Raw genomic sequence first — 12,996 nt, forward strand, 5'->3', positions numbered from 1 at the left:
ATAGAGCAAATCTTTGGAAGCTCTTATTAGGATTTTCTCCATTTGTCAAAATAAAGCAGAAAAGAAATATAAACAATTCAGTTTAAAGTAGTGGTAATTGGTATTTGACAGGTAGCCCCATATACCATTTCTTACACTTTATCAAGATTGGTTTCTCACCCTAGGTAGAAATTTAGGTCAGGAATTAAAAAATGGAGTCTGTTATGTTGAGAGAGCTGTATAATCTCAAACTATAAACTGGCTCAGAAACATTTAAGTTTGTTGAACCAAAGCAGTCTATTAAAAGAAATTAGGGGTATTTCTCAGCAAACATGTTGGGCCCATATCTGTTCTTTTCAGGTTCACCTCACTGAGGGCAGCCACCCGTATAAACTGGTCCCTTGGCAGATCCTGTGAGAAAGGGAACTTACTGAATCAGGTGGCCAGTACGTGTAGCCCAGTGTCTCAGTGGTAATGATCTGACTCATGTCTGTGTGCCTTCCAGCCACCCTCCCGGTTGCAGAGAGTTTCAGCTTCTGCTTGGTCACTTTGCTGTCTGATGTGGCTTATAGGGACCCCTCACTTCGGGATGAGGTAAGTGTGTGGTGAGTTGGAGTGCATTTCTGTATGATCAAAGAGAGTCCCAAAGTAACAGAAAAGAGTAAATAAAATTTTGAAGTGATTTGGTTGTTTCTGTTGATTTATTTTGTACTAACACACCTAAGAAATGTTAAATATATACTAACAATACCCAGTGACCACTTGAGTCTTCTTTCATCCAGCCCTCCCCATAATTCTGTGAGGTAGGCAGCACAAGGCCAAGGCAGCTGACTTTCCTGATGGCTCACAATCCCTGTTGGAGATTGAAGTCATTCATGGAAGGAAATGATCTAGATTGTTGAAATTATACAAATTATACCCAGATTTTAAGTGCCCTAATTTTTTTTGGTTTGAATTTATTTTGTTGAAATGTTACTTAAATGCGTTTCATACTCCCCTCCTTTTTAAACAAAGAATACGATCATAATCTAAACTTTTTCTTAATCAGATTTTTTGTTTTAAAAATCAGTATGTATATGCTGCTATCCTCAGGACCTGCCAAGGAGTGCCTGGTTGCTTGTCTATATGTTAAATATCCCCAGCTAGCTATGCTTTTTGAGTCCTTGTATCTTTTTTAATTTCTAAAATCTCTTCATATCAAAGTGTAAATTGTATTGTCAGTATTTCTGTCATTAACATTCTTCTCCATTCTTTTTTCTTAGTTTACGTTCTTTATTTGTAAGTTGGCTAAAGAGATAACTAGATCTACTAGAATCATGTATCATTATTTCAAAAGTTAGGCTAGAAATTAAGGGCTTTTCTGTAAATACCATTTATCAAAATGTCAATGCTAAAGATGATGGCATAACTTCAGTACACAAAGTGGAGAAAGCATTGCTTTTCAAGTCTTTGTATGTTACTCAGCATCATTTAACATTAGCAAAATGTCAGAAATTTGCTTTGATTAGGAACACGTTGTATGAGACCAATTTTATTCTCTTCTTTGTCTGGGATTTCCAAGACTGGTAGTAGAGGGAAATAAGGTATATACAGTCTAGTTGATCTTCATCCAGGCTTTAGACAAACACTCCTCCTGACATCCTGAATCTGGAATATGGGCTGAGGGTAAAAACAATTTGGAAAGTTTGCAAAGCTGCCTAAAGGGCCATCCCAGAGGGTGACAGGGTGCTGGCCCAGCAGGAGTCTTCCCTAGGTCTGCCCTATACACTGAAGCAAAAGGAGCCAGGGCCATAAATGAAAATTCAGAAAGGAAGTTGGTTTCATTTGTAGATGATACAAAGCTGGGAATCAGAGACCAGTATAATGAGCTAAAGCTAATCCCCTGAGTTTTTGTAGACATCAGTGACAGGCGAAAAATACCAACATCAGTAGAGTTGGCAGCATGTGTAAAAAAGATTTAAGTATTTTACATATCAGTGAGCTCTTTGAGCCAGCATTGTGAAGTGGCTGCCGAACAGCTGATGTCATGTATATGGAAGGCTAGAACCTGTGTTGAGTTTGATGATTACTCAGGGGGAGTCCCAGCATCCCTGGAATATTAATGTATCTTCCTGGGCACCACAATTAGAGACTGTTTCTGACACATGGGACTACTGTGAAATCAGAAGCTGGCACTTAGGATCATGAAGGACTTGTAATCATAAGAAATGGATTAAAAGAACTAGAGATATTTAACCATGAAAAGAGATTTGGGGTCCTATCACCTGTTTCTCAAATATGGAAGGTGTAGCTCCAAGGCCAGTGGTCACAAGCCCCAGAGGACAACATTGGCCCAGAGTTAGGAGGCGCTCTTTGCCAACCCAGGAGGGCAAGTTTCTGTCTCTAGAAGGTCAACTGATTGGCCACTTGGCAGAGCTGTCATGCGGGGTTTTATGTATCACATATGGGGTTGGACAAGATATTGTCTAAAGATCCTTCCAATTCTGAATGAATTTTGTGGTACTTATCCGATTTTATTTATACGTTTGTCTTTTCTGTTTCCTTGGCTGTTACAGATTTTAGAGGCACTTTTGCAGGTTTTGCATGTTCTTTTGGGAATGTGCCAGGCCTTGGAGATTCAAGAAAAAGGTATGATTATAGATCCAAGGCTTTTTTTTTTCCTTAATGGTTTGTGATTATTTTTTTCCCTTGCTTTTCCCAGTCTTCTTTTTTTGTTCTTTACTATTTATGTACTTGATGGATGAAACCTTCCTATATTAGTTTGCCTTTGTTGTGTGTTAAAGAAGTCACATGGGGGTCATGAGCACAGCTCTGCTACCTGAATGCCAGGTGACTTTAGACAAGTCACCTCACCCTTTCTGGGCCTCAGTTTCCTCACCTATAACATGCCTGACTGCCTCTAGTATGAGGTTACCTATATAATCCCAGGAGGAAGAAATATATGGTTTAAGTATAGTAAAGGTACCTGATAACAAGACTTACCTGTGTTATTGATTTGAGTGTACCATGAACAGATTAAGACCTCCCAAAAAGAGCAGCTGTGTGTGATGGAGATGTAGTCTGAAGTTGTTAATGTCAGCCCTTAAGGCTAACCTGTTGCTATGACTTGTTCTGACCCCCTACTTGGGGGTAGGGGGAGGTTGTGAGATGTCAGCCAGTGTTACAAGCTGGTGCAGCACAGCTCTCTCCCAGGGAACTTTCTGGTATTGGAACATTCTCTCTTTGTCTTTTAGAATACCTTTGCAAATATGCGATCCCATGCCTGATAGGAATCTCACGAGCATTTGGGCGTTACAGCAACACGGAAGAGTCTCTCCTGTCAAAACTGTTCCCCAAAGTCCCTCCTCATTCCCTCCGAGTCCCTGAGGAGCTTGAAGGCGTGCGGAGGCGATCTTTCAATGACTTCCGTTCCATCCTCCCCAGCAATCTGCTGACAGTGTGTCAGGAGGGCACCCTGAAGAGGAAGACCAGCAGCGTGTCCAGCATCTCTCAGGTGGGGCTGTGCTCCTGGGAGGCAGGCAAAGAGGTCAGGTCTTGTGAAGTACTCGGAAAAAAACCCCACTAGCGTGCTATTCAAGGAAACTCACAAAACGGAAAAGGTTCTCACTGGAAATCTCTGTAAAATAAAGGCTTCTTTTGTCTATTGAAGATTTAGAAGTGATTTAATCTCCTAGTCATGAAGTATGTTTCCTAGCAGTTGGGTGCCAAGCTCTATTCTGAGTGGGGGACAGTTGGTGCCCTTAAGAAGTATATAATTGACTCATGGTCACAAGATAAAGACACCAAATGCTGAGAATAATTCATCTCAGTAATGATGTATAAAATATATGGCTAGGCACAAAGAATTTAGGCATATGATATATAGTAGAGAACGCTGTAGCTAAGGTGGGCTTCGGGGAGGAGGTGAGGTGTGAACTAGGACTTGAGGTACAAATGTTGGGCTGGCAGAGACCTTGTCTGAGGCAAAACTGCCTGAGGTTTGGCGTTTTCTGATATGTCAGGTGGTTTTGTGTTTCAGGTCAGCCCTGAACGTGGGATGCCCCCTCCCAGCTCCCCTGGAGGATCTGCTTTTCACTACTTTGAAGGTGGGCTTCACCTTTCTGACCAGAATATTGACCTAGTAACTTGGCGGGCAGGTTCACTGTGAGCTCTTGTGACATTAAAGATGCTAATACTAGTGTTCTGCTGTTGTGCATCTAGAGAGTCAAGCTTTTATAAGGCATTTAGTTTCTAGTTTTGTTCAGACTTCTTAAAATTTAATTTTAAAATATTTCAAATATGGAAAAAAGTGCAGAAAATAATATACAGACCGCATGTGCCTGCTATCAGAATTTTAATAAATTATCCTAGGAAAGCGCTGGTTTTCAGGTGAAAGTAATAATGGTAGGTCCTTCTCTTTTTTTGTTTGAAGGTCATTAAGTATGCAAATAATATTTTTAAAAATACAATAATATGAGTAGTACTTTTTATGGAGCTTTGTGGGTCAAAAGCATTTCCACATAATTTGCTGAATTTGATTCATATGACAGCCCTGTACAGTGTCAGACATGTGGTAAAATCACCTCTACCTTATCTTTAAGGAAAGTAAGACTCAGGTTAAGTGGTAGGAAGTGGGGAAACCAGAATGCCATGCCTCACAATGCCACTTATTCCATCTTTGGATCATGCTAATTATTAAAAGCATTTCTCAATAGGATCTTGAAAGATGTGAAGGGAATTTTTAAAAAATGAGGGGAGAATCTGAACTCAAATAAATATGGGCAGTGTTGCATAGAGTATCTCTTGGCTGTGTAAGAATGTACCCTGTTATTATCTATGTGTATGTTAAAATGTAAAGGGGCCAAGCTCACCCACTCAAACTCCCACTCCTCCCAGAGAGAATCACTTGTGGTTGAATATATCCCTTTAGGCTTTAAACAGCCCCTTGGCCACCTGCCTGTCCTTGGGGCATCTGAAGACAGCCATGATGTGCCCTCAGAGGCTTCTTTTTCCCTGGTGAACAGCTCTTCTTCTGTTCTCTGTACTCAGGGGTCCTTCTCTATTGGGGCTGCCCTGCTTTGAGCACTTCTAGTGAGTACTCAGGATTAGGGTGCACCCAGGTGTGAGCTGATTGTGTGAGCTTCCTGTGCTCCTTCAGCAGATGCAGGCTGGCACTCAGCGGTGCTCAGGCCAGCCTCTGTGCCAGCCTCTCTGCCTCAGTGGTGAGTTCCACAGATGATTTTCCTGCTCTTGGGAGTGCACTTCATTGTCAAAGAAACAGGCAGGAAGCACACTACTCCTTCTTCCTTTTCTGCCTGAGTGCCTCTGTTTGACTATGATCTTTCTTTTCTTTTTTCTTTTTTTTATTATTATTATTTTATTTTATTATTTTTTTTAACGTTTATTTATTTATTTATTTATTAAAAAAAAATTTTTTTTTCAACGTTTATTTATTTTTGGGACAGAGAGAGACAGAGCATGAACGGGGGAGGGGCAGAGAGAGAGGGAGACACAGAATCGGAAACAGGCTCCAGGCTCTGAGCCATCAGCCCAGAGCCTGACGCGGGGCTCGAACTCACGGACCGTGAGATCGTGACCTAGCTGAAGTCGGACACCCAACCGACTGCGCCACCCAGGCGCCCCAAACGTTTATTTATTTTTGAGACAGAGACAGAGCATGAACGGGGGAGGGTCAGAGAGAGGGAGACACAGAATCTGAAACAGGCTTCAGGCTCTGAGCTGTCAGCACAGAACCCGACGCAGGGCTCGAACTCATAGACCGCGAGATCATGACCTGAGCCGAAGTCGGATGCTTAACTGACCGAGCCACCCAGGCACCCCTCTTTTTTTTTTTTTTTTAAACATTTTATTTTTAAGTAATCTCTATACACAATGTGGGGCTCGAACTCACAACCCTGAGGTCAAGAGCCTCATGCTCTACTGAGTGAGCCGGCCAGGGTGCCCTGACTCTGATTTTTGTTACATTTTGTCTCTCCTCTTTCCAGGCCCTCTTCCACTTCCACAGAGCTGTAAGAATTTTTTAAAAGAGTTCTTTCTTTTTCCTTCTTTCTTTCTTTCTCTTTCTTTCTTTCCTTCCTTCCTTCCTTCCTTCCTTCCTTCCTTCCTTCATGAATTAATTTATTTTGAGAGAGACAGAGATAGTGTGAGTAGGGGAGGGGGAGAGAAAGAGGGAAACAGGGCACTGTCAGCAGGGAGTCCAAAGTGAGGCTCAAACTCACCAACCGTGAGATTATGACCTGAGCTGAAACCAAGAGTTGGACATTTAACCAACTGAGCCAACCGTCTAGCCATCCAGGCACCCTACGAGTTATTTCTTTTTATTTATTTTATTTTATTTTATTTTATTTATTTATTTTTTTAAACCACAAATCTGATCATCTCTCTCTCTTTCTCTCTCTCTCTTTTTTTTTTTTTAATATTTGCTTATTTTTGAGAGGGACAGAGAGACAGAGCATGAGCAGGGGACAGGGAATGGGAGAGAGAGGGGGAGATACAGAATCTGAAGCAGGCTCCAGGCTCTGAGCCATTGGTGCAGAGCCCAACATGGAGCCCAAACTCACAAACTGTGAGATCATAACCTGAGCTGAAGTCAGACGCTTAACCAACTGAGCCACCCAGGTGCCCCAATCTGATCATTTCATTTCCAGCTTAAAAACTTTCAATGACTCCTTCCCCTCCCTTTGCATACATCCCAAACCCTTGATCCTTGGCTGTGCAGTTCCTGTCTTCTGCCTCCATCTCTGCCTACCACACGCTGGCTAGCTCAGCCACACAGGACTTAGTCCTTATTTCATAGCGTCTATATGGGAAATGCCCTCTGATCACAAACTTCTTACCTTATTTATTGGTCATGATCTTACGGTTTACACACATTTATAATGGAATATTATTCAGCCTTAAGAAAGGAGATTTTGCTGTTTGTAACAATATGGATGAACCTGGAGGACATTATGCTAAGTCAAATAAGCCAAACATGGAGAGAAAATAAAAGAAAATAAACAGCATGATTTCACTTACATGTGGACACTTTATTCATAAGTGTTCAATGATTGACTTTATTTTTCTGATTTTGAAACATCTAATAATATGCATTTTTGTCCTAATTTTGGTGGTAAAATACCTTGGGGTCCTGTGGACCTCAAATGTTTGCATCTGTCAACCTTTAAAAAGGTGTAATTTTTTTCTTCCTACATTAAGTTATATTGTCTGTGTTGAAAATACTAGGATGTGATTATATCTGAGCTTTGACCTGAAACACCCCCCAAGACGGGTGGCATCACTCTCCAAGTGTTTGAAATCTGGCCTTTACCGCCCCCCACCTTTTTTTTTTTGAGAGAGAGGGTGCAAGTGAGCGAAAGGCAGAAAGAGAGTTAGGGAGGAGAGAAAGAGAAAGAAGCGGCCTCACCCGAAGCAGGGCTCAAGCTTACCTGATGTGGGACTTGAACTCATGAACTGTGAGAGATGACCTGAGCTGAAGTCAGATGCTTAACTAACTGAGCCACCCGGGTGCCCTCCAGTCTTTACTTCTTAATTAAAAAACAAAGGATTGGAGTATAAACAAAAGCAAACTGTACACTTTTGTTGGTTATTGAGGAGTCAGCTTGATCAGCTTGAGGAAGTATTCTGGTGGTTTGTTAACATGACTGATTTTCTGGTTCTCCTCCCCTCTGCCAGTGTCTTGCTTACCTGATGGGAGTGCCCTGGAGCCCGATCACTACTTCTCCACCATCAGTTCCAGCTTTTCAGTTTCTCCTCTTTTCAATGGCATCACCTATAAGGAATTCAGTATTCCACTAGAAATGCTTCGAGAACTCTTAAACTTGGTAAGGAAAGCTTTGGTGGAACAAGAGATCCTGTATACATCTAGCAGTAAAATTGCTAGTGGTGTTGGCCTGTGTTTTTTTGTTTGGTTTTTTTTTTAAGAAAAACTAGGAGATTTTCAGTATTTCAGAACACCAGTTAGAAGTCATAAATTTTCGATTAAGGAAGGAAGGAGAGTAGTATTCGTGGAGTCATTTGTGTGCTATATTGTCACTGAATCCTTGGAGCACTTGTGTGGGAGAGGCAGCCATTCATCCACATTTTAGAGGTAAGGCAGTCAGTGCCAAATACATCAAGGAACCATAGGCAAAGGGCAGAGATAGGGCTCAGCCCAGGGAGTCTGATCCTCAGTCTAGTTCCTATTACACCTGACTCCCTCCCATGCGCTGCTCTTTTTAGATCAGTACAAAACCTAAATTTTTCATATTTGGGTATCTAGGAATGACCGCTGAAGTGAAGTCAGAGAAGACATTGGTGCCATTGTCCCAGTCCCAAAATAGATGGGTCTTTGATCCAGGGACTCTGAAGGTGTTATGATTGAGCTGTGTTGCTTCGAAATAGATTCAAGTGGGTAGGTAGGGGTGGAGATGTTATCAGGGACAGACCCTAAAGATGGGATTTTCTGTTTTGGAAAGAATGAGAGGGAACAAGGATGACACTTTTGAAAGCACAAAGCATGTGCTGGAGAGAGCAGCCATCTCCTTCAGTGTGGCATGTGAACAGAAGTCACTCAAAAAGGATGGCTTTAGGCTGAAGATGTAGGAAGACATTAAAGCATTGGCAATAATTACTGAGGATAGAGCCACAATGAATTACTAATTCCATGTCCCAGATGGAACATGGCATGGGTGGCCTTCTCAGATGATCAAGTGACTTTCAAGTATCATGTCAAAAATCCCAACTGAAGGCTGCATGTTTCAGACTCTTCATAGAGGAAATTATTTTTTCCAGTATATTTTAATTTCTCAAGGTTAGCTTTTCTTCTAGGCAATTTTTCATTTCTTCTCCTGGAATGTTGTTTATCATTGTCTGTACATTAAAAAAAAAAAAATCTACTTCTTTAAGTACTACCATGGGGGTGGCAGGCTGTTTTTACCCAGACGTTCCGTGGTTGACAGAATGGTTCCTTTCTGTACTAAGTGCTGGTACAGAGACCGGGTAGAAATAATATCTTCTGTTAGAATGTATGCTGTACTCTGAGTACCTAGGCAGCTTCAGATGAGCCAGTGCATGAGGCCTGTGGGAAGAGGCAGAGTCATCAGGGCTGAGGACCATCTGTGAAGGTGTCCCTGATGTCTGGGAGAAGGTTTGGATAAATTGTTAGTGATGCCGAGTCTGAACGCTTTCACATTCTGGAAATGGAAATCTAATGTCAGCAAATTTGAGGGAGTTGGTTCCTTTCCTGCTTTTTATGTTATTCCCAATCGAGGGCAAGAAAACACATCCAAGTGATGGCAGAATTAAGGACATTTTGTGTGTGTAGTTTGATGTGGAGCTATCATGAGTATATTGCTGGCCAGTCATTTCCATCCCATTTTTCACGCTCGTTCTGTGGATTTATCTGTCAGCATGATTTGTTCTTTAGTTGAAGGAGCTGCCATTCCTGTCTCTCACTGTGTTCATCAGGTGCCTCATGCGATCCTATTTCCCTAATAGGTGAAGAAGATTGTCGAGGAGCCTGTTCTCAAGTCCTTGGATGCAGTTGTAGCCAGCGTGATAGAGGTACGTCCCTTTTGAGGGCGCCACCCTGAGGTCAGCCTGACATGAACTTGTGCATGGAGAGAACAGGAAGGGTGTTTTTTTTGGGGGGGGTGGGCAGGGGGGATAGGGCGGGTGGCTGGAGAGACAGGCTTGTCAGTGAGTTTCCAGTTTAGTCCCCATAATGGCAATGCAGCTGCCACCCGAGAGCTTGCTCTGTGCCGGTTCTTTTTAATAGATCATCTCACAGCGGTCTGGTGGCCCCTTGATTGTCTTTCTCTTCATTTCCCATAAGATGGCCAAAGATAGTGAGCATTCAGCCCAGAAGGGTGGTTCGCCCTTCTGGGATGCAGGGAGCAGCCCCCCAATAGGCATCTCTGGATAGCTTGAGTTTATCTGTTGTTTTCTTCTGGCTGATGCTTGAGAGTGTGAGGAGAATAATTCAAGTGTTCCAAGTGGTGAATCATGATAAACGGTCGTTCTGTCTCTCTAATGCTACATCAGGGGTATAATACCCATGCCTCTCCCTGGAAGGCAAAGGGAGGTCCAGGGGAGAGTTTCTGTAGCATGGTCATGTGCCTCTGCTCCCTCACAGGCCAATCCTAGTGCTGATCTCTACTACACCACATTCAGCGACCCTCTCTACGTGGCCATGTTCAAGATGCTACGTGATACTCTGTACTACATGAAAGGTAAAGGTGGTTTGTGCCCACGTGTGACAATGATGACACTAGGCTCCAGGCCACTGCCGCAGGTCTGTGCTTCCTTTCTGCTAGGGCCACTTAAAAACACATAGGTAACATGTCACATTACTGAGATTTGAAGAAAAAAGCAAGTAAGAAAAAAAAACTCTCTTAATCCTGTGCCCCTTTTACCATCCATGACAGCTTCTTTGGTGGATTTATTTCCTCAGGAGCTTTCCTGACATGGCCATATTGTAGTGTCCTGATCACCTGAATATGTATATAATTCAACGTGTCTATTTCAGATATCTTAAAAAGTTAAAAAATAAGAAAATGAGGCACTTATAATCTTGTAACTCAGAGAAAAAGTGTCTTAATAGTTTAGCACGTGCACACACACAAGTTTAGCCCTTCCTTCCAGTTACCCTTTAGTACATTTTTAAAACATGTTTTCTGCATTCTTCTCTTATGTTACAGAGCACTTTTTGTCAATATAAGTTTTTCTTTTTTGAGTTTATTTATTTTGAGAGAGAGAGCGCAAGAGGGGGAAAGACAGGAAGAGAATCTCAAGAAGGCTCCACACTGTCAGTTCAGAGCCCAATGCAGGGCTTGAACTCATGAACCTTGAGATCACGACCTGAGCCGAAGTCTGGCACTTAACTGACTGAGCCACCCAGGCACCCCTCAACATAAGTTTTGATCAGTGTGTAATATTCGGTCAAGCAGATGTACTGTAATCTAGTTAGCTGTTTTCCTAATTCAATTTTAAGAGCTCCTGGGATTGAGTCTGGCTGGGGCCCCAGCGAATGTTAAGTTCACAAATGAGGGTGCAGGGGACTGGGCTCAGCCTGACCCCCAGGAACCCCGAGGCTTCTCTCCCCACCTGAGCTGCATGTTGCCAGCTTCCTTGGCTCTTCTGACTTGTGCCCATCACAGAGGTTCTTCTGATTTTTCAGGCCCCAAGGATGAGAGTTTGAAGAAGCTGTGAACTCTGGGTACCCCAAAGATCCAGCCCTGTAGCCAGGGAATTCTCTTCTTCAGACTGCAACCAGATTTTGCCCTTAGCTGATAGCCAACAACCTTCTTGTAAAAAAAAAAAAATTGGGGCACCTGGGTGGCTCAGTCGTTGAGTGTCCCAACTCTTAGTTTCGGCTTGGGTCATGATTTCATGGTTCCTGAGATCAAGCCCCACATTGGGCTTTGTGCTGACAGCCCAGAGCCTGCTTGGGATTCTCTCTCTCCCTCTCTCTCTGCCCCTCCCCAACTCGCTCTGTCTCTCAAAATTAAATAAATAAACTTAAAATCACCAAAGTATTTCTTATTGTTAGTTGGACCAGTGTCTGTGATGATACATGCCAGTTTCTCTGTTTCATACATATGGGTTTTAGTATATTGACTGCTTAAAACAACATGGCTCTCACTTCCCTGGGAAATGGTTGTTTTCTTTGAGTGCCAGGTGGCATGTGTGCCGAGAGGCAGCACAGCCTATTCAAGCTCTTCCCACTGGGCACTCTCGAAACCAAAGGAGCCAGTGGCAGACCTACTCCTCTTGGGTATCTGTTAGAGAAGGACCATAGAGCTGCTGCCTGAATTTTGGTGGTTTTGTTTCCACCTGCAATGCCTGCTCTCTTTCCCACAGACCTCCCAACCTCCTTTGTGAAGGAGATCCATGATTTTGTGCTGGAGCAGTTCAACACGAGCCAGGGGGAGCTTCAGAAGATTCTGCATGATGCAGACCGGATCCACAATGAGCTGAGCCCCCTCAAGCTGCGTTGCCAGGCAAATGCTGCCTGTGTGGACCTCATGGTCTGGGCTGTGAAGGATGAGCAAGGTAAGCATTGGCGTCTGCTGTGCCCCAGATGTCTGGTGTCTTGTCCCACAGTTTAGGAAACTGGACATGGGAGGAGGTGATGGGCAAGGCCACAGGGCCTGTGTGTTCTTTCCACTGCTTCCTGCTGGTTTTTGAGGCTTTTATATGAAGTGGGAGCTCTGTGCTGGAGGAAAAGGTGCTTGTCTAGGGTGAACAGCAGAATGGGAAGCACGTAGCAGACTGTGGATGGCTGCCACGCGCAGAGCACTGAGGACAAGAGGCTCAGGGCCAGCAGAGAGGAGAGAGCAGTCACATACAATGCAGGATGGTGTTTTCACAACAGAAAAGGAACAGAGATGAGTTTTCAGTTAAGGATGCCTGCCTGTAAATACTTCTTGGTGTAACCACTTATTATTAATAAAGCCTGCACAAAGTATGCCTCTGGGCTTTTAGTTATGTGATTAATTGGTGAACATGTATTTTGTAAAATTGACCTTTGCTAATTGTCCACACCCTCCTCTGATTTTGAATTTAGGTGCAGAAAATCTTTGCATCAAGCTGTCTGAGAAGCTGCAGTCTAAGACATCCAGCAAAGTCATCATTGCCCATTTGCCCTTGCTTATCTGCTGTCTGCAGGTCAGTCTCACTGACACTGGAGAAGCTTCGATCCCATCAACAAAGCTTTCTTGTTACATCATTCAGGCTCTGATTAGCATACCAGCAGCAGAGTCTGAGCTATTGTCTTTTTTTTTTTAATGTTTATTTGTTTATTTTGAGAGAAAGAGGGTGAGTGGGGGAGGGGCAGAGAGAGAGGGAGGAATCCCAAGCAGGCTCTGTGCTGTCAGTGATGAGCCCAACACGGGGCTCAGTCCCACAAACCATGAGATCATGACCTGAGCCAAAATCAAGAATCGGATGCTTAACCAATTGAGCCACCTATGCACCCTTGAGCTGTTGTTGTCTTTAGGAACTTGAACTAGAGCCTGCTATGGACACAGTTCACCA

The 12,996-nt window shown here is 43.2% G+C and overlaps 1 protein-coding gene across 1 annotated transcript in view; it reads left to right on the plus strand.

Annotated features, from left to right (window-relative positions):
- The window catches only part of PI4KA (phosphatidylinositol 4-kinase alpha), a 111,459-nt gene that overhangs the window by 20,967 nt on the left and 77,496 nt on the right, over window positions 1–12,996 (plus strand). The window contains exons 4-12 of the mRNA XM_047828065.1: window positions 485–573; window positions 2,535–2,607; window positions 3,213–3,472; window positions 3,998–4,064; window positions 7,654–7,802; window positions 9,457–9,522; window positions 10,094–10,190; window positions 11,821–12,012; window positions 12,527–12,627. Coding sequence (XP_047684021.1) covers window positions 485–573; window positions 2,535–2,607; window positions 3,213–3,472; window positions 3,998–4,064; window positions 7,654–7,802; window positions 9,457–9,522; window positions 10,094–10,190; window positions 11,821–12,012; window positions 12,527–12,627 — 1,094 coding nt within the window. The remainder of the gene's footprint in view (window positions 1–484; window positions 574–2,534; window positions 2,608–3,212; window positions 3,473–3,997; window positions 4,065–7,653; window positions 7,803–9,456; window positions 9,523–10,093; window positions 10,191–11,820; window positions 12,013–12,526; window positions 12,628–12,996) is intronic.

This window comes from Prionailurus viverrinus, chromosome D3 (genome assembly GCF_022837055.1).
Source record: "Prionailurus viverrinus isolate Anna chromosome D3, UM_Priviv_1.0, whole genome shotgun sequence".
In the NCBI taxonomy this organism is placed as follows: domain Eukaryota; kingdom Metazoa; phylum Chordata; class Mammalia; order Carnivora; family Felidae; genus Prionailurus; species Prionailurus viverrinus.